The sequence below is a fragment of the Echinops telfairi genome, unplaced genomic scaffold, assembly GCF_000313985.2.
Source record: "Echinops telfairi isolate 266 unplaced genomic scaffold, ASM31398v2 ScPeMD7_70;HRSCAF=299, whole genome shotgun sequence".
Classification (NCBI taxonomy): domain Eukaryota; kingdom Metazoa; phylum Chordata; class Mammalia; order Afrosoricida; family Tenrecidae; genus Echinops; species Echinops telfairi.
Window position 1 is genome coordinate 29526622 of NW_022103968.1, and position 12674 is coordinate 29539295.

Sequence of the window (12674 nt, forward strand, 5' to 3'; positions counted from 1 at the left end):
TGCGGCGTGCACCCGCCTGCATGACACAGGGAAACAGCCACATGCCAGGAAAGGCATTTTCTCTTTATTTAAAAATGATTTACAGTTTCTGAGCTTTCATAAGTGCTTTATTTTAAAATCCTCTTAAAAAACCAACCAACCAACCGAACTTGTTTATGAACCTGAAGAAAAACTGGCAGGAAGGTAGGACAAGGAGGGGCCAGGTGACAGGCTCTCCTGGGGGTTTGGCAAAGGGACGGATGGGATGCCATAGCGATGGCTGGGGCCCGGAAGCCTGAAGGCTCATGAAAGACCAGGCGAGCGGTCATCCTGCACCAACGCTACATCCTGATGGCCGCCCTCTTGGAACTCCCACTGTTGGCTGGTCTGGACCCGAGGCCTCCTAGTGCCAAGAACTGACACCATGCCCGTCCTTACCCGGCAAGAGCAGGTGCTGGGAGGGGGTGGTTGTGGACGTAGCTACATGAACTCATGCACTGCTGGGCCGCAGGCCAGGCTGGGCAAGGGGCATGTTGAAGGGAATAATATACTGATGGGGGGAAAGCCATCCCCAGCCAGAACACCATCACTTCCACATGCAGTGACCCTCCTGTCTGAACCACCTGCTCCAATTGGGTGGGGAGACGGGCACCAAGATCCATAGACTGTTGTTGGCCCACTGTGCCACCCCAGGGTATACCAAGGACGCCGAGTCCTCCCGCTTCTTGGTGCGTGCCAGCCTTCCCCCTGGACTTGGCAGGCACTGGAGAACCCCCCCCTCCTTATAACTCAAAGTCTGTCACCCAAGGCCCCAGATTCACTTGACTCTGCACTGCAGAGACTCTACTCACTGTCCCACTCGCTAAAATAGTGGTTTGTAACCCTCTAGGCCTGAGACCTCTGGGACTCTCAGGACAGTATTAGTTCTCTCAAAAACACGCATAAACACACACACACAATTCTGAGGGTTTCATGGCCCCTCCGAAGTCCACCGAGGGACCCCCAAGTTTCGGGACTCCTGAGTTAAAAGTTCCCACGGGTTCGTGAGCATTCGTGTGAGATGCAAACAGCACACAGGACTGATCGGTCCCTCCTCCCCGTGTGATGACTGGCTGAAGGGGCACGGGGAAATGGCAGTCGCGGGTCTGGAGGTGGGGAGGGGTGGTAGAACACAGGGGCAAGTTGGGGAATGGTTGGGAGATACAGCAGGCAGCCCCGAATCTCTGGATGTCTGGCCCAGGGACCCAAAGGTGTGGGGAATCGCTTAGAAAGGGAGATGGATCTTCAGAGCCACACTTCTCTTATGAAGAGGCTTTCGAATATTCGTGGTAAAATTCCAGTAGGTCTTCATTCCATTTTCCCTGGAATTTTTTGAAGCCTCCGCCTACTTCTAAATCTCTAACTTTGGTCACTCGCCTCTGAAATAGTTATGTGCAGTCATTCTGCTCCCTGGTGGATATACTTGGGCTTGCACTGTCTCCAACATCCCAGTGCAAAACAGAACACCCAGTTAATTCTTAGTTGCCCTGTGGGTCCAGTGGTTAACCTACAGGGGATTAAATAAAAGGCCGGAAGTTCAAACCCACCAGCCACTCTGCAGGAGAAAGAGGGTAGCTCCACTTTGTCCTAGCGGGTCACGATGAGTTGACCTCTACTGGACGTCAAGGGGTTTGGGTTTGGTAGACGCTAGGCTGACCTGCTGTGAAGGAGTCAGGGGTGAGGGTGGGGGTTGGAAAGACTGCAAAGGAAGAGAAACTTTCAACGTTCTTGTGCACCACACACCACGGTCCCATGAGAGCTTGCATTCTCCTTGGCTGACCTGGGCACTCTGGTTTATCATGGCTAAACTTGCTTAGCGTTTGCTTTATGTGCATTTCTTTCCTCCTCCTCCTGCTCCTTCTCTTATTTCTTTTTTGCATTGCTTTGCACTTAAAACCTGAAGTTCCATCTTTGGCCCCCAGCTCCCTGCCAGGGCCTCCTCTCCCGGAGCAGATGCCTTGACGGATCGGTGGCCTCGGGCTCGAGCCCAAACAGATGTGTCCCTGGAAAAGCAGTGATTCAAGGCTCCAAGGAACATTCCTTCCATTCAGCAGAGACCCACTCTCTCAGGCTGCTGGGTTCGTTATCTTGCAGGAGACCAATCAGACCAACAGGGCCTAGTCCCTCTGCTGGGCGGGCTGGAGGACTCCTTGGTCCGTCCCCCAATGCAGCCCTCTCCTGAGCTACTCCAGCCTCCCTCCACCTGCCAGGCTGCCAGTGGCACCTTCTGAGTTATGCTGAGCATGAAATACGGGCTGGACATGACCTTGTTTTGGAGGGCGAGATGGAGACTTTCCAGACAAGGCTCTAAAGCAGGGCATCAGGAGCCCCAGGGCGGTCAGGGGGGTCACTTGTTCCCCAGTCTCACACGATGCAATGGGCAAGACCACTCGTAGTGCGGCCCACTCGAGGTACCTCCTTCCGTTCTGGTTGCGGGAAGGTGCTCAGTGCGACTGAGGCAGAGAGGGGAGATGGGCCGTACCGACAGCTAAGATGAAGAGGTGGAAAGGGAACGGGGCGCCCTGTCACCTGTGGAAGTCTTGGGGTGAGGCAGGTGATGGGAAGGCAGTTCTCCCCCAAAGCTTTGGAAGCGTACACACCCAGCAAATGCGGCCTCGGCCCCGTCATGTGATCAGAGGCGCCAGGTTGGAGTTCTCCAAGGCTCTCTCCCCATCTGGTGACCTCTTCTTTTTTCGACCACCTGAAAAACAGTTTGTGGGGCTCAGTTTGGAAGAGTTGGGCAACACACGCATACTTTCCCAGCTGTCCCGGATTGCCTGGAAATAGAAGCCCTGGACAGTTTGGCTAGAACTAATCTCAGGGAGTCCTGGCGCTGAGAGGGGCCTAGTTGTAGTTTTAGAAGACCAGGAAGCACTGTCTGCCTGGCGGGACATCCGTGAAAAGCCACAAACCTATGACGTTCAAACAGCTGAGCCCAGCCCCCTCCAGTAGACTGTGACTCATAGCGACTCTGTAGGTAGAGTAGAACTTCCTAGGGCAGCGATTCTCAACCTGTGGGTCGTGGCCCCTTTGGGCCTCGAACGACCCTTTCACAGGGGTTGCCTGATTCATCACAGTAGCAACATGACAGTGATGAAGTAGCAACGAAGACAATTTTATGGTTGGGGGGGGTCACCACCACATGAGGAGCTGTATGAAAGGGTTGCGGCATGAGGAAGGTGGAGAACCCCTGCCCTAGGGTTTCCGAGGTTATAAATCTTTCTGGAAGGAGAAAGCATCACCTTTCTCCTGGGGAGTGGCTGGTGGGTTTGAGCCGCTGATCTTGCTATCAGCAGCCCAACGAGTAACCCATACGAATGGGTCCCAGTGGTCCTGGAGTGGAGACTTCTTTTAGGGGATTGAGTAAAGTCCACGACCTGCCCTATCCTGTGAAGGAGGCCTAATGGCGCAATGGTTAGAACACTCAGCTACTAACTGAAAGGCAGTGGTTCCAGCTCACCAGTGGGTGGGTGGGTCCGGGTGGGGGGTGATCTGCTCCCCTGGGTGGCAGTCTAGTGCTTGCCAACCAGCTTCTGTGGGGTGAAGAGCTACTCACTCAAGGTTCTCAGCAGCTTCTTGCCCATCGTTTCCTCTGAGTCGCTACTGCGGGGGCTGGTCTCCGTGTCCAGGGTGACATGACAACATTCGCTGTCTGAGGCTGTGTGACAAAAAAAAAACAACAAGAAAAAAAAAGACGCACTTGTGTGTATGTGTCTGTGAGCACGCACACACGCGGTGGCACATTTCAAGCCACACCCCCAGAAGCGGAGGGAAGGCGATTGTGGTTGATGTTTCTCCACAGCAGAAAGTTCCAGACAAGGGTGGAGGAGCAGTGACCAAAATGAGAGGGGGGGCCGAGGAAGGTTTTGGCTGTACTTAGTTGGCAAGAGGCATATCGGTGCCACAAGAGGAACAAACAGATGGAGCACAGGAGCGGAGATCAAACTATCCATGGACGGGCGGGAAGAAGTCCCTCCCCTCCACCACCCTTTGGCAAGAGGAAGAGAAGAGGACAATCTGTCCGCCCCCCCTGTGCCCCTGCCTGCAGACAACACACACACACTGGAGAGCCACTGGGGATGCCTCTTCCATCCCTGCACGGAGCCGGGAATTCAGGGGCCCCTATGACTAAGCATGGGCCCCGGTCTTCTCCCATGGGATCTAGTGGAGATTCGGCGCCTCCCCATCTCAGCACGGGGAAAGGGGTGCACATCTTGCTGACAATGCACCGAGCACCTAACCAGAGGAGCAAAGTGATGTGGCGGAAATGGCGTGCGCCAAAAGCTGGAGTTTGATGCCACCCCTGCTTTTCGTAGGAGCCCTGGTGGCGCAGTGGTTACGCGTTGAGCTGCAACCTGCATGGTTGGCAGCTCGAAACCACCAGCAGCTCCCAGGGAGTAAGACTGGGCTTTCTACTCCCATAAACAGTGCCACTCTCAGAAAACCCACAAGGGGTCCCTATGAGCCAGCAAGGACTGGATGGCGGGGAGTTTGGTAGTTGAGAGTTTCTGCTTTTAAAGAAATAGCCGTGGGCACCTCCTTGTCCTTTTCCAGGCCCCAGGGGGCGGGGGTCCCTTAGGCTTCTAAAATGACCTCATCTCCTTCACTCTCATGCCTTTGATGCATTTTTTTTTTCCTGGCCACAAGCTCTCCCTACTAGATGTGGTGTCTGCAGGTGAAAAAGAAGGCCATTTCCAAGTTCAGATGCTGGAAGAGAGTGACTAGGTTTATACCAGATTCTTCGGGTCAGCCACAAGGTCCAACTTGTTCTTTCAGTGACCTCAGCAATATAGGAGCACCTGTCAGGTCACTGCTCTGGATATAGGCTGTGCACTGAGGTCTACATGGAAGGTCAGGTGGGGTAACATCTGACGTAGGGGGAAGGCTTAGGGGCTGTTGAGAATATGGGGAGGGTATTTCAGGGAGGCAGAAGGGGCCCGGCGCTGGTGGGGCGCTGGGTGCTGGGAGCAGCATCAATGTCAAAATGAAAGGGCCACCGCTCAAGGCCCCCCCTGGGCTCCCTGTGGTCTCTGGGCACAAAGGGCAGCACCCTGCTAGGAGGAGTAGCGACTGACCTCAGTTTCCCTCTTTGCGAAACAGGCCTAACAGTGCCCGCCTCCACGATGGTGCGCGGTGCAAAGCACCGCTTTTTAGAGATGCGGACTTCAGAGCCCCCCAAATCACCCTCGTGTCAATTCAGACTCCTCGCGGTGACCCGATGAGTCCACAGAGTAGAACAGCCCTCGTGGGGTCCCGAGGTGTCACCCTTTACAGGAGCAGAAACCCCCATCTTTCTCCCATGACCTTGTGGTTCACGGCCCAGCGTGTAGCCCGCGACCCCACCAGGGTTCCCTGATCATGATGTATGTGATCTAACTTAGTGTAGAGGAACTAGCCTCAGGAGAGGCGGGCCAGGCTTTAGATAGACCCACATTAAGCATCCATTAAGACAACGGAGCGGCGGCTCAGGTTAACGGACTTAAAATGGCAGAGCTTTTCACAGAGCCAGGGTCAATCCCGGGCAGAAACCCCGCTCTAGACACGGTTCTGCCCACTGTCTTCCCAGGAGAATGAAGGAGAGCTGGGCCCGATGCCCAGCAGGTGCTCACGAAAGGGTAGGGTACCTTCCCTGGCCTTGGAAGGAAGTGGGGTGTTGTCTGCAATGCAGGGGTCCCAGGGCTCCCTGCCAGCTCTCCTTGGGGCCCTCGAGTGGGGATCCCCTGTGTCCCTCTGTGCTGGTCTGCCTTCCTGACCTGCTCGCGCGGGAACGGCGGAGGCAGGAGACAGCGAGAGTGGCTGCCCCTCCAGGTGGGCCATTTCCTCTGGGGTGAAGGGCATCTCTTCCATCCTCAGGTACACGACCTCGCTGGGGCTTCGCAGCCCTTCGGAACGGCTGCCTGGGGAGAAGAGCGGGTGCATCAGCGCGCTGCTTTGGAGCGAACCCGGGGCTCTGGGAGGTGGAAGATGGTGGGGCAGGGCTCGGGGAGGAAGGCAAGGCCGGACTCCCCGCCCGCACAGCAGCCCAGCCCTGCCATCAGCTGACTTACACGGCAGGCTGTGCCTGTCATTCAGGAGGGTAACGGCAGCGTCGTCCTTGGGGGTCTGGGGCGTGCCCCGGGTAGTCGGGGTCTTGGTGGCACCTCCAGAGGCAAAGGCCTCCATGTCAGGGGACTGGGGTGAGCTGTCCATGTGGCAGGCGGTGAGCGCGTTCTGGTACTGCTGCCGTGTGATCTGCAAGGAAGGGGGCAGGGAGGCGGAGGAAGCTCGGACCTGCTGGGTACAGCCTTCCCCGGATGCAGCCAACCTTCAGAGCCCAGGAGCTTTGGCGCCCCTGGTCTCTGTGGCCCCAGACCCAGGGACTGGGGGACTTCCTGAGCTGGGCCAGCCTGGTGGCGACGGATCACAAAGGGATGCTCTGCTTGTTAACTACACGTTCCCTCAGTCCGTTTCTATTGGCCCTAAATGCTGACCTTGGAGGGGCCAATGACCCGTCGTCTCCTGACACCCTACAGAGGACAGAGGGCATGTTCCCTCTGGCAGGTGGCCCCGAGAGGTTTGAAGACACAGGTTTCTACTGTGGTCAGGTAGTCTCTTCCCGAAGGGTTGGTTGTGGCAGCGCCAAGTTACTCCACACGCCATAAGGACGCAACCATGCTGACTTATTAACTTGTGGTGAACAAGGTCCCCGTTGGTCACCACGCCAAAGATTCTGCTCCTAAGTCCGGCCGACTCCCAGCACCTTCCTATAGACTCCCAGCCTGGTTTCCAATGACGATCCCTGTCGAGGACGGTACACTCAGGCACCCAGGCGAGCGTGGGTTCACTTGGGTGTCCTTACTACTTCGCGGTGAGCCATTTCACGTGACACTTGCTTTTTAGATCATCCATCTCTGAGTTGGTTGGGGGAGCTTGGCGAGAAGAAGGTAGGTCTCTGTGGAAAGTTTGCCCCTAAGTCTTTCCTACCGCTCAGAGGCTGGAGGCTGAGGCATTTCTGGTCTGGACTCAGCCCATCTCAGGCGTAGGGAGGGCCATGCTCCTATGACGGAGAGGTCTGCAGCGACCTTGACCTTTCTGTGCTAGCTCCCAGATGTCTCCTTGGATCCCAGCAGTCGACCCCCCCACCCCCCCACGAAGGCACCTGGCACAGTAACGTCAGAAGAGAGTTGGGTTTCAGCCAGAGAGGAAGGGAGAGGCCATCATTGCCGGCCAGAGCGAGATGGACCAATGTCTCTCCTGAGAGAGGAAGGGGTCTCTGTCCTCTATGTCCTCGGGGCATTTGTCACAGATGGGGGGGGGTGTTGCAAGGAAAACAGGCTAGTTTTTTTTAGTACCCTGTAGAGCAGTGGTTCTCAACCTTCCTAATGTTGTGACCCTTTCATACAGTTCCTCATGTGGTGGTGACCCCCCAACCATAAAATTGTTTTTGTTGCTACTTCATCGCTGTCTTTTTTGCTACTGCTATGAATCGGGCGACCCCTGTGAAAGGGTTGTTCGACCTCCAAAGGGGTCGCGACCCACAGGTTGAGAACCGCTGCCATAGAGGAACATGCCACCGCCAACTAGTGACTGGTCCTGGGGAAACATGGGGTACAGCACCCTTCCCAAGTCCTTCACCCGCTGGCGGGGCTTTCTTCCTTCACACATGTTAAGACAGAAGACAGGGAAGGCTCACATTCTGCTCTTCTTGCTTTCTCTTGCCCCGAGGGCACCACACCTTGGACAACTAGGCCGCATGGTTGGCAAACATCAGAGAGATGGGTCAGAGGTAGGCACTGGAACAGAACATGCTGGACTTGGAGTTGGCTTGGTCTCTTGCAAAAGTTCTTTCAACAGGGGCTATGGTAGTTATATAATCTGTTGTCAGTTTGAGAGGATTAAGCATGAAGGGGTGGAGTTTAGCCTGTCAATCAGGTTGCAGCCTGATGACCTCATTTGGAGGCGCTAAGGAGACAAATAGCTCACTGGAGATGGGACGCAAGCTTACTCCCTGGGAGACATTTCTGACAAGAAGCCACATGAAGCTAGCCTGATGCAGCCAGAGCCCTGGGAGCTGGAGGAGCCATGAGATGCTTAGAATGCCACTGGATCCACAAGACTTCCCACCCTGGCCTGTGATCGTCCTGCACTCGGCACCCTTGCATGTGTTTCGTGAGTCTGAAGAGGACTTCCTAAATTGGATGTAGATCCACTGCATGGCTGTCCATCATCAATCCTTTCTTTCTTCTCTAACAAACATCAGGCGACCGCACGAGGATCAAGCAAATTCTGAACACAACTAAATCACAAACAGACCAAGAATGCGTGTCTTTCTGTCATACAGAGGGAAAACACACACACACACACACACACACACACACACACACACACACGCGCGCGCGCGCGCGCTGTTCATTCATCATGTTACCCCTGGAATTTCAGAAGGTAAGTACAGACAGGTCTCTCGATGTTCTACATCAGCGGTCTTTCAGCCTGGGAGTGGCTCAGAGTTGCTGGGAGGACTTATTAGGCAGCATGCTGCTGGCCTCCACTAGGAGAGTTTCTGACTCATTAGGTCAAGGTGGGGCCTGAGCATGTGCATTTTGAACAAGTTCCCAGGGGAATTGCTGGTCTAGGGACTACACTTGGAGCTGCACCGTCTTAAAATCAGCCACGGATTCTGATCACTTCCTTTCCCCCCACCAGCTTCTTCTCCCCTTAAAGGATTTTATAGGCTACAGCAGCCAAGTGTTAACAACTGGCTTGAATATTTTTCAGGTCAAAATAAAATCTTCTATGCTGTATGACTCAGAACCCTGGCGTCTCCACCTAGCATTTGTCTGAGGTCTCTAATCGCATCGGTGTTCCTGTTGAGAAAACCCGATGCTTGCAGGCGCCTCTGTTGGGGACTCAGCTATCTTTTCCATCTGGGTGAGAAGCCATGTCATCCGATGTCCCCCAGGAGACATGCGCTCTGGAGCCTGCCCTCTGATGCTCAGGAACCTTAACTCGGGTCAATCTTAGACTACCAAGCATGCACTAGGGATTTCAACCACTGCTTGTCTGGGATGCAGCCTGTGCTGACAGCTCGGGACATGAAATACTGACAGGGTCAAAGGGACAGAGTGACTCATCCTTCCAGGACAGGGGTCCTCAACCACAGCACCAGGCAAGAATCACTTGGAAGAACCTCGCTGTCCAGGAGACACTCTTCAGTACAATTATATTGAAGTCTCAGGAGGGGCTAAGGCTTCCTAGGCGAGTCTAATGCACAGGGAAAACTTGCGAACCACAGCTCTTGAAACCAGCCGCTTGCAAATCCCCACACGTAAACAATTATTACCTTGATAATTGCCACCACTGCTAATCAAACTCCAAGCTGGGTCCCCACACTGTCACCCACTGCCTACTGCCGTTCAGTTGGTTCCTGCTCCTCGTCACCCCACAGGATGGAGCAGAACTGCCCCAGACGTTTTCTAAGGCAGGACTCTTTTACAGAAGCAGCCTGGCTCGTCTCATCTCTCTCACCTAGAGTGGCCGGGGGGGTTTGAACCGCCCACCCATCAGTGAGCAGCCTGATGCTTAACCCACAGTGCCACCAGTGCTCCTTCCAGCCTGTCTAGAGGGCCGAAGTAAGAAACCTTTGAAACCGATGTCCCCGCTGTCACACTGAGATGGGTGAAGAGAGAGGCTGAGTTCTTCCTCCTTCATCGCTCAAGTGCAAATGATTTTAAGGAATTTCCCCAGGTCGGTACAGACAGACCTTACCACACCCACATCCAGTTAACTTTCCTTGTGTGGTTTATGACGAAAGCCTCCGTCCTTGGCAAATTCTTCACCCGCTGCAAAAAGGATGTGCTGTTCTTCTCTGTAAGAAGGATGCCTTTGAGTTTCCACTCGCTGATCGCAGCAGTCAGCGTTTGGCCAGCTCAGATTGAACACAGGAGCAAGAGTAGACCAGACATCTGTGACCTTGAGTCGACTCCCAAAGGAAGAAGTATCTGGTCACAGGACTCCTGGCTGCCCGGCTCATAGTACCATCCCATAATAAGTGATGACACTCCACACAGAAACCTTTAATGCAGACTCCATTTTTGAACACCTGTTGGGAGCACACCCAATCTCCTTAACTCCACCTCTTACAAATAAACATAATGCTCTTCCTGCCGAAAGTCTCTTAAAAAATGCTTCCTTTTCCTGGTTCTGCAAGACATGGTCTGGGTTGCCTTCGGCCCCTCGGTGACTCCCCTTGAAAGACGTTTCTCTCACCAGTAAGCCTTTCTCACGCCTCAAAGTACTTCTCTCTCTCTAATAAATCTCTTTGCCCGTGGGGCAAGCTTGACTCTCTATTACTCCTACTTGGCAGGGAAAGGATCGTCAACTGGAAGGCTGTGCTGCTAACAATACAGAAATAATACATTTGCTGAGTCTTTTAAGGAATTACCGGCAGGAGAGAGCTCCTTTCACTAGATGAATGATATGCTTCCTTGTGGTTGCACATTGGGCTGATAACCTCAAGGTCAGCAGTTCAAAACCATCAGCTTCTCAGTGGGATAAAGATGAGGCTTACCCCGTCCTGTAGGGTTGTTGAGTCAGGCTAGACTCTACGGCCGTGATTTATGTATTTGAAGTGTATTATTTTCCCCTCTTTATTTTTATGGTCAGGATGCTCACAGGTGTACTTATAGTAACGAACGCATCCCTGATAGCTCCTCACGCTGGTTTTAATTTCTCTTACTAAAAATACCACTGGATTCTTTGTTATTTGGAAGTCATATGATTAACAGAAGTCATAAATAGTCTAAAGAAATGGAACTAATGAGAGGTTTCTAAATGCTGACAAACCTGGGTAGGCATGCGATGCTGTGCGGCTTACAGAGCACTGAGAGACAGGTTTTCTGCCTGCCTGTTCACAATGATTGTTTGGTGTGAGCACGAGAGGGCTGTGCGCTCCAGATTACAAGTGCGCAAAGGAGGTCCAGCAAGGTGGCGGCCCTCACCTGGCTTTGAAGCGAGCAGGGTAGACCTCCATGCCCACCTGCAGAGTCTACCCTCTGTGTGGTCTCCTACGGTGTTGCCTGGAAAAGTGGCATTTGCTCTTTGGTTCCAGGGAGACTGAAGGTGGAGCAGGACTGTGGCCCTCCACGCCCTCAGACAGGACCCCCAAAGTCTAATAACAGTACTCCTTTCGATCTGGATTGCTCCGTTGATGAGCTTATTCTCCTGCTCATAAGGAAAACGAGCGGGTTCTAGACTCCAGACATTGCAAAAGTATCTGGCTGCATGAAACTGCCTTCCCCGTGGCCACGAGTAGGGTGATTCCACGACTCAGTGTCCCAGGAACTGGTCTGCAGTGCTGGGGGCCCGTCGGCCTCTCCAGCACAGAATAGCAACTGCCTCGTGAAATGTGTCCAGGGGTTTTTTGAAAATGAAGCTTTGGGCGTTGTACTTCTTCTTGGCTTAAAGGTCAGGAAAAGAAAACAAACCCTAAATGACACTTGACGGACCCGACACAGCACTTGCTATTATTCTCGTTGGGTCCTTGTAACTGGTTAATTTAGCTTTGGCTCATAGTCAAGGAAAGCCAAGTGACTTTCCGCTCTGTGAAGCCCTCCACTTCAGGTAATTCGTGACAGCCATACCAGCAACTCCGACAGCTTGTCCATGAGGCTCAGAGATCATGAATGAGCACAAGTGCTTGGGTTGTACACCTTTTAGAAATCTTTCGTAAAACACATTCACATCTATTTCTCACATGTTAACTCGACAGTGGGCATACATTTTACAGACGGGGGTTCAATTGCCACATCATGGGGTCTAAATTGTCCCTGCCAACTTAGCTGGGGGCTGAGAAAAAAGCAGTACCCTTCTGTCCCCAGAAGAGATGTGTCGAGAGTCGCGCTGGACACCCTGCAGGGGGCACGATGAGTCGTAATCGACGGGATGGCACTGGGTTTGGGTTTTCGGTCAGGGTGGCTGAAGAGGCTGTGAAATCAAGACTGGGTCTCAGGAAAGTAAATCCTCAGCCAATAAAATAAGCAAAGAGGGAGCGGATGAAAGGAGAGTCCAAGAAGGAATGGTGGGGAAAGGAAGGCGGAGAAGAGGCAGAGGGAGAAGGAAAGAGGAGGCCGAAGGAAGGGCGTTTGATTATATTACAGGTGCCTGGCTTGGCTGTGTCTGCCAACCTACAAGCTTCTTAGGGGTGGGGGCTGTTGCAAAGTTCTCTCTTTTATTTAGTGAACCTATTGATTTATTTTTAAAATTATATTCAAATTTACTATTAGTTGGGAGTTAATACACGTATCATAATAGCTCCAGTGTTGTACACTTGCTACCACAGTTTCCAAACATTCTTTTCTTTCCTGGACTCCTTTTATTCCCACCCCTCCTACCCCCCAACTATTTATTTATTTGTTTTGGAAAGGCTCTAGCTGGGTTGTATCTGCAATCTATGCCACCTTCTCTCGGTCGAGCATGGTGTTCTCCAATAGAAACAGGACAAGAGACACGTAGGTCATTAAACGTTCTAGTAGCCACATTCAATGACAGCAAAAAGTAAGAGGTGAGAGTCACCTTAATTATGCTTCGTTTAATGTCCCCTCTGCCCCTCTCCCACAAAACAAAACAAAACCCATGACCACTGAGCCGATTCCAGCTTCGGGCAACCCCAGAGCAGACCT

At 53.1% G+C, this 12674-nt stretch overlaps 1 protein-coding gene across 4 annotated transcripts in view; it reads right to left on the bottom strand.

Moving 5' to 3' along the window:
• Window positions 1-12674, bottom strand: part of CNNM1 (cyclin and CBS domain divalent metal cation transport mediator 1) — a 70663-nt gene continuing 57989 nt past the window's right edge. For 3 of the 4 annotated variants that reach the window (XM_045291363.1, XM_004701006.3, XM_045291361.1), the window contains 4 exons: window positions 6066-6249; window positions 5772-5915; window positions 3575-3676; window positions 1-2719 (listed from right to left, as the gene is read on the bottom strand). In XM_045291363.1, the coding sequence (XP_045147298.1) occupies window positions 2643-2719; window positions 3575-3676; window positions 5772-5915; window positions 6066-6249 (507 nt within the window). In that variant the 3' untranslated portion in view covers window positions 1-2642. The remainder of the gene's footprint in view (window positions 2720-3574; window positions 3677-5771; window positions 5916-6065; window positions 6250-12674) is intronic. The other variant, XM_004701005.3, reaches the window with a different exon arrangement.